The sequence below is a fragment of the Myotis daubentonii genome, chromosome 7 (genome assembly GCF_963259705.1).
Source record: "Myotis daubentonii chromosome 7, mMyoDau2.1, whole genome shotgun sequence".
NCBI classification, from domain to species: Eukaryota; Metazoa; Chordata; class Mammalia; order Chiroptera; family Vespertilionidae; genus Myotis; species Myotis daubentonii.
The window spans coordinates 35,516,501-35,533,765 of record NC_081846.1 but is presented as its reverse complement, the minus strand read 5'-3'; the positions used below and the strand labels follow the sequence as shown (position 1 = coordinate 35,533,765).

Below are 17,265 nucleotides of genomic sequence, written 5' to 3'. Positions count from 1 at the left end.
CAAGACCTAGAAGTCAGGGTCCCATGCCACTGAATTGGAGGGCAAAGACTAGGTGCAGTGGGATGAGCTGGGTGTGCTGTTTAACAAGATGAGGTTTCCCTGGACAGAAAGGGATGATCCAGTACTGTGGAAATGTCATTTTTAAAAAACTTGATCCCCGATAAGGCATTTTTCTATGTCAAATATTTTGAAATTGGAATCAACAGGAACCCCTTTCAGTCTGGTCCATTTAACCACAGGCGCTGGCACCCTTTCTTCCACCTGCATTGGCACCTGCGGCCGCCCTGACAGCCCGTGTGCCAGGACTCCCATAGGGAACTCATGCCCTGGGTCACAGGGCAGAAATCAGGTGTGTGGGCGGGCCTGCTGCTGACCTCCTGACCCACCTGACAGGGGATGGCCTAGTGCCCAGCCAGTGAGTTCCAGGGACACTGACAAGCTCCAATGACAACTGCAGGAGCTGTGGTGGCTCTGCCTGGCCTGGGATGAGGACTACTGTGCCTTCCTGATAGGCCTGCACCACTCAGATGCCACCACGCCCCTTATCCAGCCTGACCCTTCCCCCTCTGTGTACCAGACGTGGTCCTGGAACCCCGTCTAATGGGCACAATTCCTGGTCACAAACAGGAAGTATGGCCTACATTCCCCCCTGCTGACCTCCAGGTCAGATGATACTGTGAATCAAGAAAAGCACACATCAGCCTAGGTAGATGGGAAACCCAGAGGCAAGGAGGCTGTCAGTCAAACTGGAGAGTGGCAGGCAGGCAGGCAGTGGACAAAACCATACAGATATTTATTTGCATATGACATCACGGGGCCAAGGGTCTCCTGGGTGTGCTGCCTCTGAAGTGTGCAGACCTGACCGAGCATGGCTGTATGTTGTTCCGATTCTTGCCCTCCACTGCCCGGGAGACCACCTCCACTCGGGCCTGGAACTACTGCAGACTCAGAGGCCACAGGTGTAGTCTCAGTGGCATTAGACATTGTTTGGCTGCTTCCCGAGGTTTCTCCTGTCTCTCAGGAGCAAGGGTCTGGGTCTCTGATAAGCAGCTATAGTCCTTGCACACTAGGTCCTAAGCACATGACCCTCAGAAACACCCAGCCCCACTCCAGCCAGTTCCTCTGGGTCAAATGCGACAAAGGGTTCCCTGCCTTTTTTGTTTTTTGTTTCCAAATCATCGAGCTCCAGCCTCACAGTGTTCTAAACTTCTTTGTCCCACCCAGACCTGAAAGCAAGAGCTGGTTTTCAAGACCCAAATTCTCGTTGCATTTGGACAGAATGAATAATGTCTTTCATATTTTCTTTGTATTTCTCTTCAATAATTGCTTGACCCAACATCTGTCTGCTCTATACAATGAAAATACAAACTAAAGGAGAATAGAAAAAAATAATTAAAGCATTAAATTGTACAAATTACAAATCTGTTCCAAAATATACTTACATTAAATAAAATACGCATTTCAGTAAGAGATCTACAGTGAATGACTGCATTCTGGGAAGCCTCAGACACTGAGGCAGGGCTGACATTCGTGGGAGGAGATAAGAGACTGCGCATCCAATCACAGTTTGCAGTGGGCTTGGGACCGCCCACCTGCCAGTTCTTGGCAGGTCATTGGCATTGCTGTGCAGGGAAGTGATTTGGGGGAAGGTAAGAAGCAAGCTCCGATTCTGAGTTCATTACAACTTCTCAAGCATTTCCTCAGCCTATACAGTACAGGTTCACAAAGTAAACATGTTAAGGTAAGCAGACAACTCTTTAGAGCCCAAACTCATTTTCTTGCTGTATTTATGCGGAACTCTCTGTCTACAATGGGCAGTCATGAAGAGGTTCCTCCGCAGGACATGTCACAGGACCCAGCAGAGCCAGTGGGTCTGCGGGAGCGCGAGGACTGGGATGGAGGCCCCCTCGAGAGCTGAAGATGACCCTCTGGCACAGTCCACGCTGCAGGCGCCCCTCCTATCATCTGGCGTACCGCTTAATGTAGTCTTCCACTTTGTTCCGGAAGTCCTCCTGTGGAATTCGAGAAGGGCAAGTTAGTGAGGGCAGTGACAACTCAGGGACAAGTCGGAGCCACCGAGCCAAGGGCCCAGTGAGAGTTCAGCCTTCCGCAGCCAAGGAGGCAGGGCCACCAGAGACCTGTGGGGCTGGTTCCCCTGTGGGTGCCCACTATGTGCAAGACACTGTGCCAGGGGTACGGGGGGCAGATAGTACAAACAGCAGCTGGAGCAGAAGGGGTCCCAAGACCTTTCATTTTGCAGATGGGGAGAGTGAGGCCCATATGGTCAAGGTCAGGACACCCGCACTTATCCACGGACAGTGCTGCACTCAGAGGCCCCACAGCCCCTAGCAAACTCTCACCAGGTCACTACCACAATGCCCAGAAGCCAACAATACTCCCAGCTCCTAAGGAACCACAGCCCAAGCTCATTGGATGTGAAGTGAAGGCCCCAAGGCACCCTCCACTCAAAGGTGCCTCTGCTTAATCCTAATCCCCTTTGCTCTCATCATCTCACCAGGACAAAGTCCACACCTTCAGAAGACTGTGTGTGCTCAGGCCTCTATGCCTCCGAAATCTCCTTGTCCCCCTGTGGGCCCTGCATCCAGACCCCCTGTGTTCAAATCTGGGGCTCTGCCCCTTCCTGGTGAGTCTCTTAGAGAATAAGGGCTAACAAGAGGCCCTCCCTCCTGTAGTTGTCAGGAGAACAAATGTACTCTGGGAAGAGTGTGGGACAATGCCTGGCACCTGGGAGGGCCACTTGGGTTGCTGATACTGTTGATTCACCGCTGCCCTCCTACTCAAGTATTGTAGCCCCTGTGCTCTGCCCTGAACACCTGGAGCACATTCCCACCTTGAGGCCTTTGCACTGGCTGTCAGTCTCTGGAACTTTCCTGAGATCCCCCTGGCTCACATCACATCTATAGTCACATCATATCAGAAAGGTCTTCCCTGAACATCCTCCATAAAGTGCAACACCCATCACCCCCACCCAACACCCCTGGCCCCCAGCCCCACCTTCCAAGTTGATGGCTTATCTCTGCTCTGCCTCCTCCCACTAGAATGCACGCTGCACGGGGACCAAGACTGACTGTCCACTGATCCCCCTGGTACTCAAGCGGTCAATCTTGGGATGAACAATGACTACAAGAGAAAGTGAGCAGAGACACGATGACCGTGACTCGACATCAGGATGCAGGTTGGTCTGGGCACATCTAAGATTTCAAGTGGAGGCATCACTGTTTGGCCGATTTTAGGACCATCTGACTGGGGAGAAGTTTATTAATTGCAAACCTGCCCTTATATCATACAAAGAATAGGAAGCAGCCTTCCAAGAAAGACAGAACGAGAGCCATCTGTATGTGCCCTGCTGTTACCACTGTCTTCCCTTGACAAGGCTGAGTCCAAAAGTGCTGGAATAATCGCACGCTGATGGGCCCCTGTCAGCAGCAGTGACAAGTGGAGTGAGTACAACATGAACGAAGCCTCCTGAAAGGCTCTGGGCCCAGGAGCAGCCTGCTAGGCTGGTCAGCAGTGGACTAACTGAGGTGTTGCCAGGCAACCCCCAGCCAGGGTGGCCCAGAGGTGGGCAGGGGCAGAGCCATCTCCCACCCTGCACCTGTCCTGAAGACCTGTGCTGCCCCAGCCTCCTCCTCAGGTCGCCTGCCAAACCACCCTCCTCTGCCTGACCCTTCAGTTCCACTGTAGAACCCACTGCTCCCTGAAGTGCCTATCGCTAGTTTCCTGAGTCTGCATGGAACACATGCTGGGCACTCCAAGGAATCAGCGTGGCCCCTGCGAGGCTGATCAAGCTGCCAGCCTCCTCCCAGTCACACAGGCCAGCTCCCAGACTCCTGCGCAGATCCCAGGCCCTGTCCACATGCTTTGTAAGGATGTGTGTACAAGGGTATTGACTACATTACTGTAGTAGTTGGGGGGAAAAACAGTGGTAAAAACCGAGTCCCACCAGGAAGAGAACGGCTGAATAAGTGTGTAGAGCTACTTATGAGACATTGAACGGTTCTGAAAGTAGATGAGTGACACTTCATGCATTGACTTGGAGGGAAAAAGTTAAAGAAAAGGGACTGAGACTGGAGTAATGAATGTGACCCCATTCATTACACACTCACAGAGCTCTGGGAAAGGTGTGGAAGGTGAGGAGGCTACTGGGGGCCCAGAGGGCGCTGAGGGCATCATGCCACCCACGGTCCCTTCTATATTCCAATGCTGCTAAAGGTAAAGGAACAGTATACCAGATTCTACTATGAATTCTCTCTCAATGAAACAAGTCTGACCTTGGGTCAAACACTTTACTGAAGCCACTCACATGCATTGTGATATGTCATTATAAATTGCTTTAAATTCCAGTTCTGGATCCCACCATTCTCAACTTTGTGCCTATCTAGTCCAGAGACATAGTTATCTCTTTGCCAAACACCCGCCAGGACCTCCTGTCCCCAGCCTACCTTGTCCCTCAGGTGATGCTCTGCAGCCTCGATATTCAGTGGGTCATCGAAGTTCAGAAGATCCTTAAAAGACAGAAATGCAACATAAACAAGGGAAAGATTCTGTTACTCCGCTGTGATACATCTTCATGTTAAGAACTAGGCAACTGAAACCGACCAGCAGACTGGAGAATGAAGCCCCAGGGAGCTGAGGAGTCCACCATGAAGCTCCTCTGATATGGAGCACTCACCCTGTACTTTGTTCAACATGGTGATGAATAGCTGAAGGGGGGATCATGTTTATATGTAACTGTCCAAAATGTGGTGGAAATGGGGGTAACAGCCATCACATTAATTTCTAATGCTATTGGTAACTGGAGAATGAAAAAAGTCATTATGAGCTTTCCAAATTCAAGTCCCATTATTCTCTTTTTTCTTTCAAAATGAATCCCCTCTTCATTTTGTGATTAACAACTTTGCCTTTGTAAGTCTGTGGTTTCTATTTGGCCTTAATTGCAGTTTCCTTTCATCTTCTAATTCGCCTTCACAAGCATCACTCCCGTCCTGGAACCCAGTTGAGTGCAGGACAGTGCCTTAGGCCTCGGGGTGTGTGGGGGCACCAGCCCCCTTCTACCTTAGGAAAGCCCTGGGATGGCTACTCCCCCACCCTCAAGCAACACCAGGGATTTCAGATGGGCCACGTCTGAGCTTTATAATCAGTGTTCCTCCTCTACCCGGACAGTAAGGTTTGTTTTATAAGGAGCCCCCGCTTTCCAAAGCCACAGAAGGACCATCGTAGACAACCATATTCCTCCTAGAGCAAGTGCTAAATTTGCGGACTGTATCCTTGATTTGGAAATAAATATGGGTGTGACAAAGAAAATATAACAAAGAAAAACTGTAAATCTCTATGGTCATTCACGGTTGGGAAATTAAACTCCAAGTCCTGGAAACAGGTAAAAACATAAAGTACACATCAGACAAGACACCCAGTGTGTACAAAGACCACACCAAACACACAGAATTCCTTATCTTCTTTACCTCATCTTTGACCTAAAATGACTATACTGGCTGGAATAACCATTACTGATTTAATTAGCAATCTGGATTGGCTCTTTAAAATTTAGGAGGTTTGGAGCACTTGGAGGGATGAAGGTCACACCAGACTTCTTAAGAGAAAAAAAGAAAACTCCAAGGAGCCATCACTATTTCCTCCCCTTAATTCCCTTGCAGCGAGTTGCTGGTCACAATCATTTCAGATTCAGGGCCAAGGCACCTGGAGGAAGCAGGATGGGTTTCGGGCCGGTTCTGCTGTGGTGGAGGATACAATGAGCGTGGGCCCGTGTGCTCTCTGGCTGCAACAAAGAGGCATGGCCGCCAGGCAGAGTTTCAACCATGCTCAGGCCCTGCTGCTCCAGAAGAAACACTTCATTCACTTACATGAAAGTCAAAAACAGAATCACAGCAAAACGACTGGGCCCAGCAGAAAATCGTCCAGATGCTCGTTCCCATTGGTATTACCTTCCCATGGAGACTAAGGGAGCTCCTGAAATCAGCAAGCGCTGGTTGCTTGTGTTCCAGGTGTTGCCAAGTGACATCAGATCAGAAGGCAAGGAAGATGGGGACTTGGAGTCTAATTTTGAGGCTTTGTTTGTTTTTTATTTGCTGAATCAAGAACAAGAAGCCTGTGGCCTCTGATGACAGGTTGAGGACAGCAGCCCCACCCCAGGGTGACTCTGTAGGCACATCCACTATGAGCCAGGAAGCTGTCCCTCCGACAGCCAGTCCCGTGGGCTGTCCTGGACAGCCTCATTTTCATGCAGGGACCTTAGGTTTTACCAACAGTAGCAGAGCTTTTTTTCTTTCTTCCAAAGAAGTTAATTTCTTTAAAGCTCTTTTTTGATGAAAAACCCCAAGGAAAACATAACAATATATAAAATTCCAAACTCCAGCTTTCAGCTGTGCCCGTCTTAGCTTTTTCCCATGCCCCTTCCTGCCCTACAGCCCTGCCATGATGAGCTGTTTTCTAAAGACAGTGAACTCTGTTGGCAGCTCGTCACTAATACGAGAATGACTCAAAGGTTCTGGGTTTGTGAAAAGCCTCAGGATGGGTGAGCACATCCTCCTTCACTCAAACCAGAGCACGTGGGAGTGAACAGGGCTATGGGCTGGGCTACTGTGAGAGCAGACGGAGCGTGGCTGCCAGGTGCTGCCAGAGGACCCATCCCCATGTGAGGAGGCTGAAGCCACCGACCTGGCCTGGGGAGTGGGGACGCTCTGCCCCCAGTCACCTCCCACATGTCACTGCAAACCCCCTCAAGGCCAGTCTCACAAAAGTGAGACAGGAAAGAGGGGTCAGTATGGACATGGTGCTGTCTTCAATCCCAGTGTTATTCTTATGGGCTCACAACAGCAGTCAGGGGAACCAGAGAAGCTTGGGAATTTGGTCAATATACTTACAGTAAACAAAGAGTTTAATCCCCAAACAACATCCTGGAATGAGGAAAAAAGAAAACAAGTTTCAGGCTCCTGTGCACAGTCTTTCAAACTCATAAGAAATATGTATGGGACCATATCAAAATTCATCTTTGCAGGCTTTGTTTTTCCCAAACCAGAATTAAAAAAACTTCTCTCATTATAACCACAGACTCTGAGAAATTCAGAGGTGAGCAGCTACAAGCAGTGAATGTAAAACCAGAGAACAGAAACTGCCCTCCCGCAACGACGAGTCCAATCCTGGGTGGTAATAGCCTTAGGCAGCTTCTGCCCAGGACACCCTGACCTCACAGTATGCTCACCTGTCACTCTCCAGCAGAGTCCAGCCACCTTTAAGATAAACTCTGCTGTTTTGGTATCTGTTGCCTCTTGGGGACCAGATCACCCACCATCCCACTGAGTCTTAATAATTTTGTTCTAGTTACTTCAAAAATCAAGGGAGACATTTTTTTTTAAATTCAAAGATCAGAGATTTTAACTAAAATATGACAGAAACCCACTCTCTCTCTGGACTGACTTGTGATGGGCGACTCAATCAGACTCTTTCCTGGCCTTCCTTTCACCAGCTCAAGGGGCTTGTCTGTTTCAGGCCTACTCTCATTCTTATCTGATACTCTGCTAGTATTTTAATTGCCCTCTCTGCTGTCTCCCGTCTATCCGCACACCCACTCCTCCCTCCGTCCATCCATCCTTCAGGTGTGAGCCAGGCCTGGGGCCAGAGCTGGGGGTGAACCCCAGCACTCAGGCTGGTGGAGGGGTCTGACAGACGGTGTGTTGACGGAGCTTCCACAGGCGTGTTCCCACAGAGAACTCATCCGGGAGAGGACATGGGGCACTGCCAGGAAGAGGGATGGCAGGAGGGAGCACCTGCCAAGTCGAGGGACTGCCTGTACAGAAGCTAAGTCCCAAAAGGGCAGGGCACGCCCAGGATGTGGTGAGAGGCCAGGCCAGGCTGCTCACGGCAGCAGAGACCACACCTCATGAGGAGCCACGGTCATGACCACAGGAAGTCTGCATTGTCCCCTGACTCTGGGACAGGGCCCCAAATGCCTTCCCTATGTTCTTCTCCCAAAGTGCCTACTCGGTGATCCATAACACCTGCCAGTCCCTTCTGGCCACAGAGTGGTCTGCACACCAGTCTGCAGCTGTCTACCAGGAGGTGTGGTCAGGTGCAGTCGCCTGCTGGGCCACTCTGACCCACACGTATCTCTGGGCCTGTGTCCTCTAAGAGCAGTGACACTGCAATGTGTCTACTATCCTCTTCTGAGAGCCGAGGAACAGGAATGAGGAGGGTCTCTGAGAGACCAACCACTCAGTCAGTATATGATGGATACAGTCAGGTTTCTGCGCATTATTTTAGAAGGCGGGGCCTAAAAGTTAGTCTGTGAAGCATTGTGGGAAAAGAAGCCTGGCACCTGTAAAGGGCAGGGCCCAGGACTGTCCTATCCTGCTCAGCATCACCCTTTCGACCCGAGGGACAGCGCCCAGCAGCATCTCTGTGCATCTGGCCCAAACTTAGACAGAAGTAGTTTTAGTTGGTGCAACTTTTATCACCCAAGCACGACTAAGCCAAAGGTGCCATGTGGGGAAACACTGCTTTTAAGAGGGGGCAGCATGTGCAGTGTACAGCCAGCTCTCAGGGCCTCGCAAACAGGCTGGTTTGACACCCACAGCCCTTTCACGTTGCCCGGCTAAGACTGCCGGCCTCAGAGTTGTTGTCACTGGGGAAGATGGCATGGCCATGGCTTTGTGCTGAGTCTGGGGTAAAGTACAGCTGGGAACCAAGCTGCCCGAACCAGCATGAGGCAGGCGCTCTCCTGGGCAGTGTCGACCCAACACAGACAGGGCAAAGGTGACAATGGTTTGGAACCGTCTCATTAGTCAAAAATGATGGTGATTGTCAGGTAGCTGTTCACTAGCAAGTGAACACTGGCCCAAGCCTGACAACTTCTGACAGAGTGAACAGGCCCAGGAAGAAGCCCCAGGTGTCCTATGGGTACCACTGCAGAAACGCCTTGAGGGGAGGCTACAGCTGGTGGCTCACGTAGGCACCGTGACATCGGCCCTGAAAGCAACTCAAGCCTATGGTTAGAAGCAAGTGGGCCATTTATTTAGTCCCCGTAGCTCCCTTCTCCACAGCCCTCCCCAAAGCAGACCCGGCCGCTGTCCTGCCGCCCCTCCTCTGTGCAGTGTACCTCGAGGTAGCTCAGAAGGGACACACAGAAGTCACACCTCCCCTTTCTTTTCCTCCCCTTCTACCAACTCCTGGCAACTCTCCTCACCTTTAAGGGTGAGACAACTATAGAAGACTAGGGTAGGGGGTAGGGGGATAGAAAGGAAAAACAACAATTATATATTATACGAAGATGGTAAAGGGCAAAGGCAGAGCAGATGATCTGACATGCCCCCTGCATCGCAGAGAACGGGGACAGAGGAACTGAAGGGCGAGTGCTTGCCTGAGCAGCCCCAGGCGGTAGTGGGTGATGGGGAGACGAGGGGCAGGGTGTGCCTGGCCTCCTGTGTGCACAGGACAGAGAGGACATGGCTGTTCTTACAGGTGGCTGGTTACTGAGGGAGAGGTCACCGGGCAGGGCTGTGGTCAAAGGCTCCTACCTTTAATGTCCTCGTGGGAGCCCAGCCAGTGCCATCGATTGAATGTTCCCTCAGTAAACTGGAACAGACAAAGCAGAGTGGTCAGCACATCTTCACAAAAATGAACTTTCCATATTTTGAAAATTTATTACCAAGGTTCCTTCTGGTGAAAATTAGTTTGGCACTGCTGAATTATATCATACTGCTGCTTGACCAGAACCTAACAGCTCCAAGGAGATGGAGCACCCTCAGCGCTTCCTGCCCTGCTTCTCTCCCGTGCCACCACTAGTTTGCAGCTGATGCCTACTGTCCCCATGGGCATGTCCACCTTTTTCTTTTTAAACATTTGTTTAAATCCTCACCTGAGGATATATTTTTATTGATTTTAGAGAGAGCGGAAGAGAGATCAATGTGAGAGAGAATTATCGATCGGCTGCCTCCTGTACACACCTCGACCAGGGATCAAACCCGCAGCCCTACGTATGTGCCTTTACCAGGAGTCAGGCCCATAACTTTTTGGTTCACGGATGATGCTCCAACCAACTGAGACAGCTGGCCAGAGTGGGGTGTCCACCTTTTCATACTGACTGGTAAGGACTTTCACAAACAATGTAATCAGCTGCTCTTCGCTTTGGATTTTGTTTTTGTATTTTTAATCTTAACCTATCAATGTTTCTGGCTTTTGTAGCAGGCTAGCATCTGCTAAATTCCTGTCATACTCTGCTAATAATTTGATTTCTCAGAAGACAGCAAAAGTGACAAGAGGAATTCCTCAGATCTAGTTCTGAGCAAGGAAGGGGACGTGAGCACAGGTGAGAGCCTGGGGAGAAAGCTGGACCAGATGCCACTTATCACCTGAAACTGAAAGTTTCAATACTTACAGGGCAGACACTTCAGAGGGAAGATGCCTTTTAAACAGGTAAGCTCTTATAAAATGTACTCTGAACTATAAAAAATAAGACTGACATGGAGAGGAGGCACCACATATAAAGTGGGAAATGGGTGCTAACTTGCACCTGTAAGAAAGGAAGAGGAATCCGCTGTCTGAGCAGCTGGGAGCAGTCACAGGCTGCACACTGCCTTTCAAAGGTGACCAGTGTTTACCAGAGCAGAAGTGAAAGGGGATTTTCTTCCTGGATTTCACGAATGGCATTTTTCCCTTAGCTAAAATCTGCCACGTGGAGGGAATGTGGCCTCATCAAAACAGGACAGGAAAAGGGTAAAGGCTCCCGGAGGGCAGCTGCATGACACTGCACAGCCTTGGCCAGCAAAGGGCATAGGAGGCCTCAGGTCTGGAGGCAGCAGACAGATGTGAGTGCAGCCCAAAGCCCCAGGGAGGTCTCCCAACCCTCCCAATCTGGCCCAGCTTCAAAATCTTCCTTCTAGAAATCCAAGGCTCACACACAGTGCTCAGAAATGTGGAAGACAGGAAGAGGGCTCACCTCAGACATATCTCGCCCGTCTCTGTGATGTTGGGGTGCCAGATCCTGGTCAAGCATCTCACTTTGGGTGGCTGCAATGCAGAGAGAGAGGTCACAGGCCCTCCAAGTACGTCACAGACCACAGCCTCACCACGTGCCCCCCCAGTCTCTCGTTCTCCTCCTTACTAGGTATTCAACCTTGATACTGGCTCACATCACCCATGCAGGACTGTGTTGTCACCCTGCACCCACATGTGGTCTTGCTGGTAAAGCCTGACGTGCCCCCAACAGAACCCTCTACAAGCCCCGAGGCCTGATGGTGACTGGTCCCGCTGTGAGGAGGAGCCCACGTGCACTCCAGGGGGTGTCTGCAATGCTCCTGCCCAATGCCAAGAGGACCCCACAGATTCCTCAGGAGCTGCTGAGCTGTGGCTGAAAGTTACTGCTCCTGAAATGGTGCCATTCCCTGTGTGTGTTCCTGAAGATGCCACTGCCATCTTCCTAGATGGAAGTTTGGTCCATTTACACTTACAGCAGGGAGAATGAAACGAGTACTGGGAAATAAGGCAGTCCAACATTGTTTATGATGTGGTGTGTTGAATAAAGTTTTTCTTTTAAACTATAAAAGCAGCCTGGCCAGTGTGGCTCAGGGGTTGAACCAGGAGGTCACAGTTCGATTCCTGGTCATGGCACATGCCCAGGTTGCAGGTTCAATCCCCAATAGGGGCTGTGCAGGAGGCAGCCGATTGATGTTTCACTCTCACAGCATGTTTCTCTCTCCCTTTCTCTTCCTCTCTCTAAAAATCAATTTAAAAATATTAAAAAACATACTCTCTCAGCACCATCATGAATTTTCTTCCTGATTTCAAAAAACTAAGACATCACGGGACTCTAAAAAATGATTCATCCAACTATGCAAATATAGATGTCTGAGGATTACAACTATGCAAATATAGATGTTAGGTCCAGAGTAAGTTTAATATGCTCATCTGCTTTTCGGCAAATGAATGAGAGTGCATTTTACAGGGAGATGCTAGGACAACCTGCACTCCAGCAAGGCCTGCAGGCTGAAGCAGGGAGGCCAGGCTGTGTAACTCTCCCTAATGGGCAACTGAGTAACAATATAGTTAACTAGTGGGTACCTGACTATAGTTAACACAGTGAGCAGACTCAATCACTGGCCGGTGCGGTACCCGAAGGAACCGAGCTCTCTCCCTCCTTCCCTCCCTCCCTTTCATGGAGTCCTGGCCTGCACATGGTCACCCCACCTAGTGTTAACTTCTTGTCTTTAAATATCTGTCTGCATCTGCACCCTTTTCTCCTTGTCCCTTCACACCTTCCACACACACCTCCCTTGTCAATGGCCCTCTTAACTGAAACCTCTGCATGAGAACCGTGGACCCAGATTCAGACACACTTTCCAAACAGAACTGTGTTTGTAGACCCTGACACCCTCAAAATGAGATAAACAGGAAATAGCTAGATCCATCGCCCACCCCAGCGGCTGGCACTGCATCCATTCATCGCAGGGCGAAGAGTATAATAATGACAGCCAGTGCAGGGAGAGGGGTTCTTCAGTGGACAAGCAGCTAAGCATTAGAACACAGTGAGAGCCCCACTCAGAGCTCTGTCCCAATGCAGGAAACACACAGGTGAGAGCCACAGAGCACTGGAGGAAGTGGAGATGAGCTATTGGGGTGTAGGCCTCTTTAAAGCATCTCCTAACATGAAAAGCTCATGAAGGAAAAGTAGACTTGACCGCAGTGATGAGACAAAAAACAAACTTTTATAGAACAACAGGAGATAGGAAAAAACAAGGAAAATATTTACAGCACAGCTAAGAAAACTAAAAATAGTTTCGCATACTATTTTCCAACAGAACAAAGGCTAAGCACAGAACAGCTCATAAAAAACATGAATAGCTAATAAGGAGAAAAAGTATTTAACATCCTACTTAATAAATGAAAGTTCAAATGACAATTAGAAAACATTTATTTCCTCCCAAAATGGCAAAAAGGTAAAAAATAATGAAAACATGCCATCTCGATGCGTTTGGGAAAAGGGAATATCCCAGCACTAACGGTGAAGCTGCCAATTGGCATGAGGTCCCTGGAGGGCGGGCTGCTCCCACTGCAGACTGCCCAGCAGTCCTCACAAGCACTTGTTCACAAAAGGCTCTCTCTACTAGGACTCCAGATACTGCTGCTGAGTGACACTAACCACAAAACATCAGGGATTTCATGCTCAGTCCCAGGACTGGGTGGGTAACAGGGGACACGGTCCGGGGAGTGCTGGCCCCTGTGACGGCCACCCAGCCACGTGAAGGGGAAACGGGGGCTCAGGCACAGGCTACTCACCACCATGTTGTATGCATCAGGAACTTCCGTTTCAAACTGAAATTTTCCACCCTGGTAGTAACCCTCATCTATCAAAAAAACACAAAACAAAACAAAAAATTCTTTAAATTAAAAAAAAAGAAAAAGGAAACAAAAGCAAACACCATGTTAGGATATGGCAAACACAGAGGAGTAAGAGTTCACAAGAGGACTCAGGGTCCTTCGTCAGGCCACCAGATCCTGCCCGACCTGGCTCAGACACCGCTCCACTATGCCTGCCTGCTGTTGGCTCCTCGATGGCCCGACGCCCTCCTCCTTCTGAAGACTGGCTCCTCTTTTTCAGGCTCCAGAACCCTGACCTAGGCAGCCCGCTCTCACCTGGGCCCACCTATTCTGCACCGCAGCACCCAGCATGTCCCCTCAACACATCTCATGACAGGCAACGCCTTATTTAAGCTGTGTGGTCACCTGTTTGCTGCTGATCTCCCCACGAGAACGTCAGTTCCATGGAGTAAGGGACTAGTGGTGACTGCTGAACCCCCAGTGCCTGGCACATGGCTCCTGGCTGCTTAATAAAGGTTTACTAGGACAGACCCTAGGCAGGGCACTGCTCCAAGCCCTGGGGACACACCCTTGAACCAGACAGAACTGCTGCCTCGCTAATGTGCCTGGTCAACAGCTAGGGGGCGGGCATGCAGGAGGCCCAGGTTTGCAGTGGCACCTCCATGCCACTCCCCAGGTCTGCAGACCCCACAGCACCATGCCAATGCCTTTAACTGTGCCACCAGCCACTCTGCCTCTTCTAGAGTCCACCTGCAGGTGAGCTGGGTTCCCAGGTGTAAACACTGCAAGCTGCCGCCAGCAGAGGGCGCCGGGCACGAATGTGCACCAGCCTGGACATGCCCCCGCAGTTAATTAAACTCCACGATTTAACAAAATTAACCCATCTTTAAAACAAAGGTTCAACTTCCCCCAAGCTATTTCTTACCAGGAACAAATCAGCAATACTACATCTTATCGCTTCCCTCAGCTGTTTACACAAAATAAACATTTAATATCTGCTACTTGCATTTGATCTGTTGTCCAACTAGCTTTCATTTTTAAGCCAGTCTTTCTATGGTTTCTTTATTTGGTATTATGCTTAAAAGGTCTTTCCCAGCACTGGCTGGTGTTTTTCACTGGTTAGAACATTGGTGCTTGAATTGAAGGGTCACGGGTTCAATTCCCAGTCAAGGGCACTTACCTGGGTTGCAGGTTCAATCCCTAGCCCTCGTCGGGGCATTTGTGGGAAGGAACCAATTGATGTATCTCTCTCACATCGATGTTTCTGTCTCTCTCTGTCTATCTCCCTCCCTCCCTTCCACTCTATCTAAAATCAATGGAAAAATATCCTCAGGTGAGGATTAACAACAAAAAATGCTACCAGAATTTAATAAATGAATTTAGTAAGGTAACAAGACACATGACAATATATTTTAAAAAATCAACTGCATTACTCGGCGGTGTGGCTCAGTGATGGAGTGTCAACCTATGAACCAAAGGTCACGGTTCCATTTCCAGTCAGGGCACATCCCCAGGAAGGGGCGTGCAGGAGGCAGCCGAAAATAATTCTCTCTCATCATTGATGTTTCTATCTCTCTCTCTCCCTTCTCTGAAATCAATAAAAAAAAATTTAAATTACCAACTGCATTTTTATATACTAATAACAAGTAAAATAGAAATTTTAAAAATACCATTTACAACAACTTCAAAAAACATGGAATCCTTAGTGACATATTTAACAAAGCGCTTGCAGGACCTATATATACACCAACACTACAAAATGCTGCCGAGAGAAAGTAAAAAAGACCTAAGTAAATGCAGATGTTCTGCATGCTCATGGATTGGAAGACTCAATATCGTTAAGATGTCACTTCTTGTTGGACTGTAGAGAGTAGGAGAGTCGGAAATTGTCACACATTGCTAGTTGGTATATGGCACAACCACTTCAGAAAGTTTCTTAAGAAATTAAATATATCTTTCCCATGACTCAGCTATTCCATTCTTTTTTTAAAAATACATATATATGTATGTATTTTTTTTTTTATTGATTTCAGAGAGAAAGGGAGAGGGAGAGAGATAGAAACATCAATGATGAGAGAGAATGAGAATCACTGACTGCCTGCCTCCTGTATGCCCCACACTGGGGATCAAGCCTTCAACCCAGGCATATGGCCTGACTGGGAATCGAACCGTGACCTGGTTCATCAATCGATGCTCAACCACTGAGCCATGCTGGCTAGGCCCAGAGATTTCATTCTTAAGTGGAAATAAAGAGAAATGAAACGTATGAGTATACAAAGGATGGTAAAAGAATGTTAATAGCAGTCTTATTTGTAATATCCAAAGCTGGGAAGAATTCCAATGTTCACCAACAGGAAAAGGCACAATTATGGCACATTCATATAATAAATAAAGAGGAACAAACTACCGACACGCCAAACATGTATGAATTTAAAAACATGTTACCTGCAAAAAGCCAGAGACCAAGTAATAGGATATATAAGATTCTCTTAATATATGAGTAGGTAAGATTCCATGTATACGAAATGTAAGAACTGACAAAACTGATCCATGATACTAGGAATCAGAAAGGACTTTTGGGTGGGCAGTAGGGGCTGAGGAAATGACTGCAAAGAAGCAGAAGGGAACTTTGGGAGTGGAAGAAAGAAACATCTTTACTATGTTGTGGTTAAGAAGGGGTATACATTTTTTGAAATGCATTAAACTGTGTAATTCAAATTAGTACATTTTAGCCCTAGCCTGTTTGGCTCAGTCGATAGAGCATCAGCCTGCGGACAGAAGGGTCCCAGGTTCAATTCTGGTCAAGGGCACATACCTGGGTTGCGGGCTCGATCCCCAGTAGGGGGCATGCAGGAGGCAGCCAATCAATGATTCTCTCTCATCATCATTGATGTTTCTATCTCTCTCTCCCTCTCTGAAATCAATAAAAAATATTTTTAAAAAATTAGTACATTTTGTTTGTAATTTCATACCCCAGTAAATGTACTTACAAAGGAAAAACTAAAATTAAAATAATAATTATGTCCACAGCCCCTTCTGCCTAAAAGCCTCCACACCACAGTGGGGCAGGCTGAGGGACCTCCACAGACCAGCTGGGCAACTATGACCTGGCAGGCCCAGTGTGTCAAACCTCACAGGAGGCTGTGGGGGAGAGATGAGCCAGTGTTTGGGATTTTGCTTTGTTTTGTTTTGTTTCACTTGCTAGTATTTTTTGTTTTGTTTTATAAGTCCATGTGAAGACTTTGTTTTCTCCTAAATTCATTTCTTTTCCTCTGTCACCAAATTTCAGTTCCATGTTTTCTCTGAGGAGCACATTTATTTCCAAGCATGAGGGACACTCCAAAAACCACCAAAACTGAAATGTCATCAAGTTGCCAGAAGCCAGTCAAAGAGCTTTGAGCTTCAAATGCAGAAGCAGCTCCTCCACCCTGAGCACCCAGAGCTGAGATATCACAGTCATTCCTGGGCTTTCAGACTCGGCCCCAGGATTACTGGCTACAAATGATCCAGTGTCAACACCATCTGCTTCATCCATCCTGAAAACTCTACTTCTTAGGCACATCTCTGTCAGTTTTTTCAATGCTAGAAAGAGTGCGACTCCAGAAAGTCTTTAAAAAACCAGGCTATCGGGCCAGTCTTCAGGGCTGGCAGACAGCAGCCCTGCTTCTCAACCAAGGGCAGGAGCCACAGGCTCTTTGACTCGTGTGTGAGGGGCACGCTGGGCACACAGCTCCAGGCGACAATTGTGTCCCTGACATGCACATGTCACAAACAGAAATGCTAAATTCTCACAGTTACAGGCACAGAAACACAAGTTCCTTTTTTATCTGATCCAACAGAGAATACCAAAACTATAACAAACAATTGAGCTCTGTTTTCAAGAACAACAGAAAGAACATGAAAGACAGTGTCATA

At 48.5% G+C, this 17,265-nt stretch overlaps 1 protein-coding gene across 6 annotated transcripts in view; it reads right to left on the bottom strand.

Moving 5' to 3' along the window:
- Positions 1-767: 767 nt before the first annotated feature.
- UBE2F (ubiquitin conjugating enzyme E2 F (putative)) overlaps positions 768-17,265 on the bottom strand; it is a 33,603-nt gene continuing 17,105 nt past the window's right edge. For 4 of the 6 annotated variants that reach the window (XM_059703720.1, XM_059703721.1, XM_059703715.1 and 1 more), the window contains 6 exons: positions 13,309-13,409; positions 10,973-11,043; positions 9,552-9,609; positions 6,903-6,935; positions 4,464-4,526; positions 768-2,012 (listed from right to left, as the gene is read on the bottom strand). In XM_059703720.1, the coding sequence (XP_059559703.1) occupies positions 1,962-2,012; positions 4,464-4,526; positions 6,903-6,935; positions 9,552-9,609; positions 10,973-11,043; positions 13,309-13,409 (377 nt within the window). In that variant the 3' untranslated portion in view covers positions 768-1,961. The remainder of the gene's footprint in view (positions 2,013-4,463; positions 4,527-6,902; positions 6,936-9,551; positions 9,610-10,972; positions 11,044-13,308; positions 13,410-17,265) is intronic. The other 2 variants (XM_059703716.1, XM_059703718.1) reach the window with 2 other exon arrangements.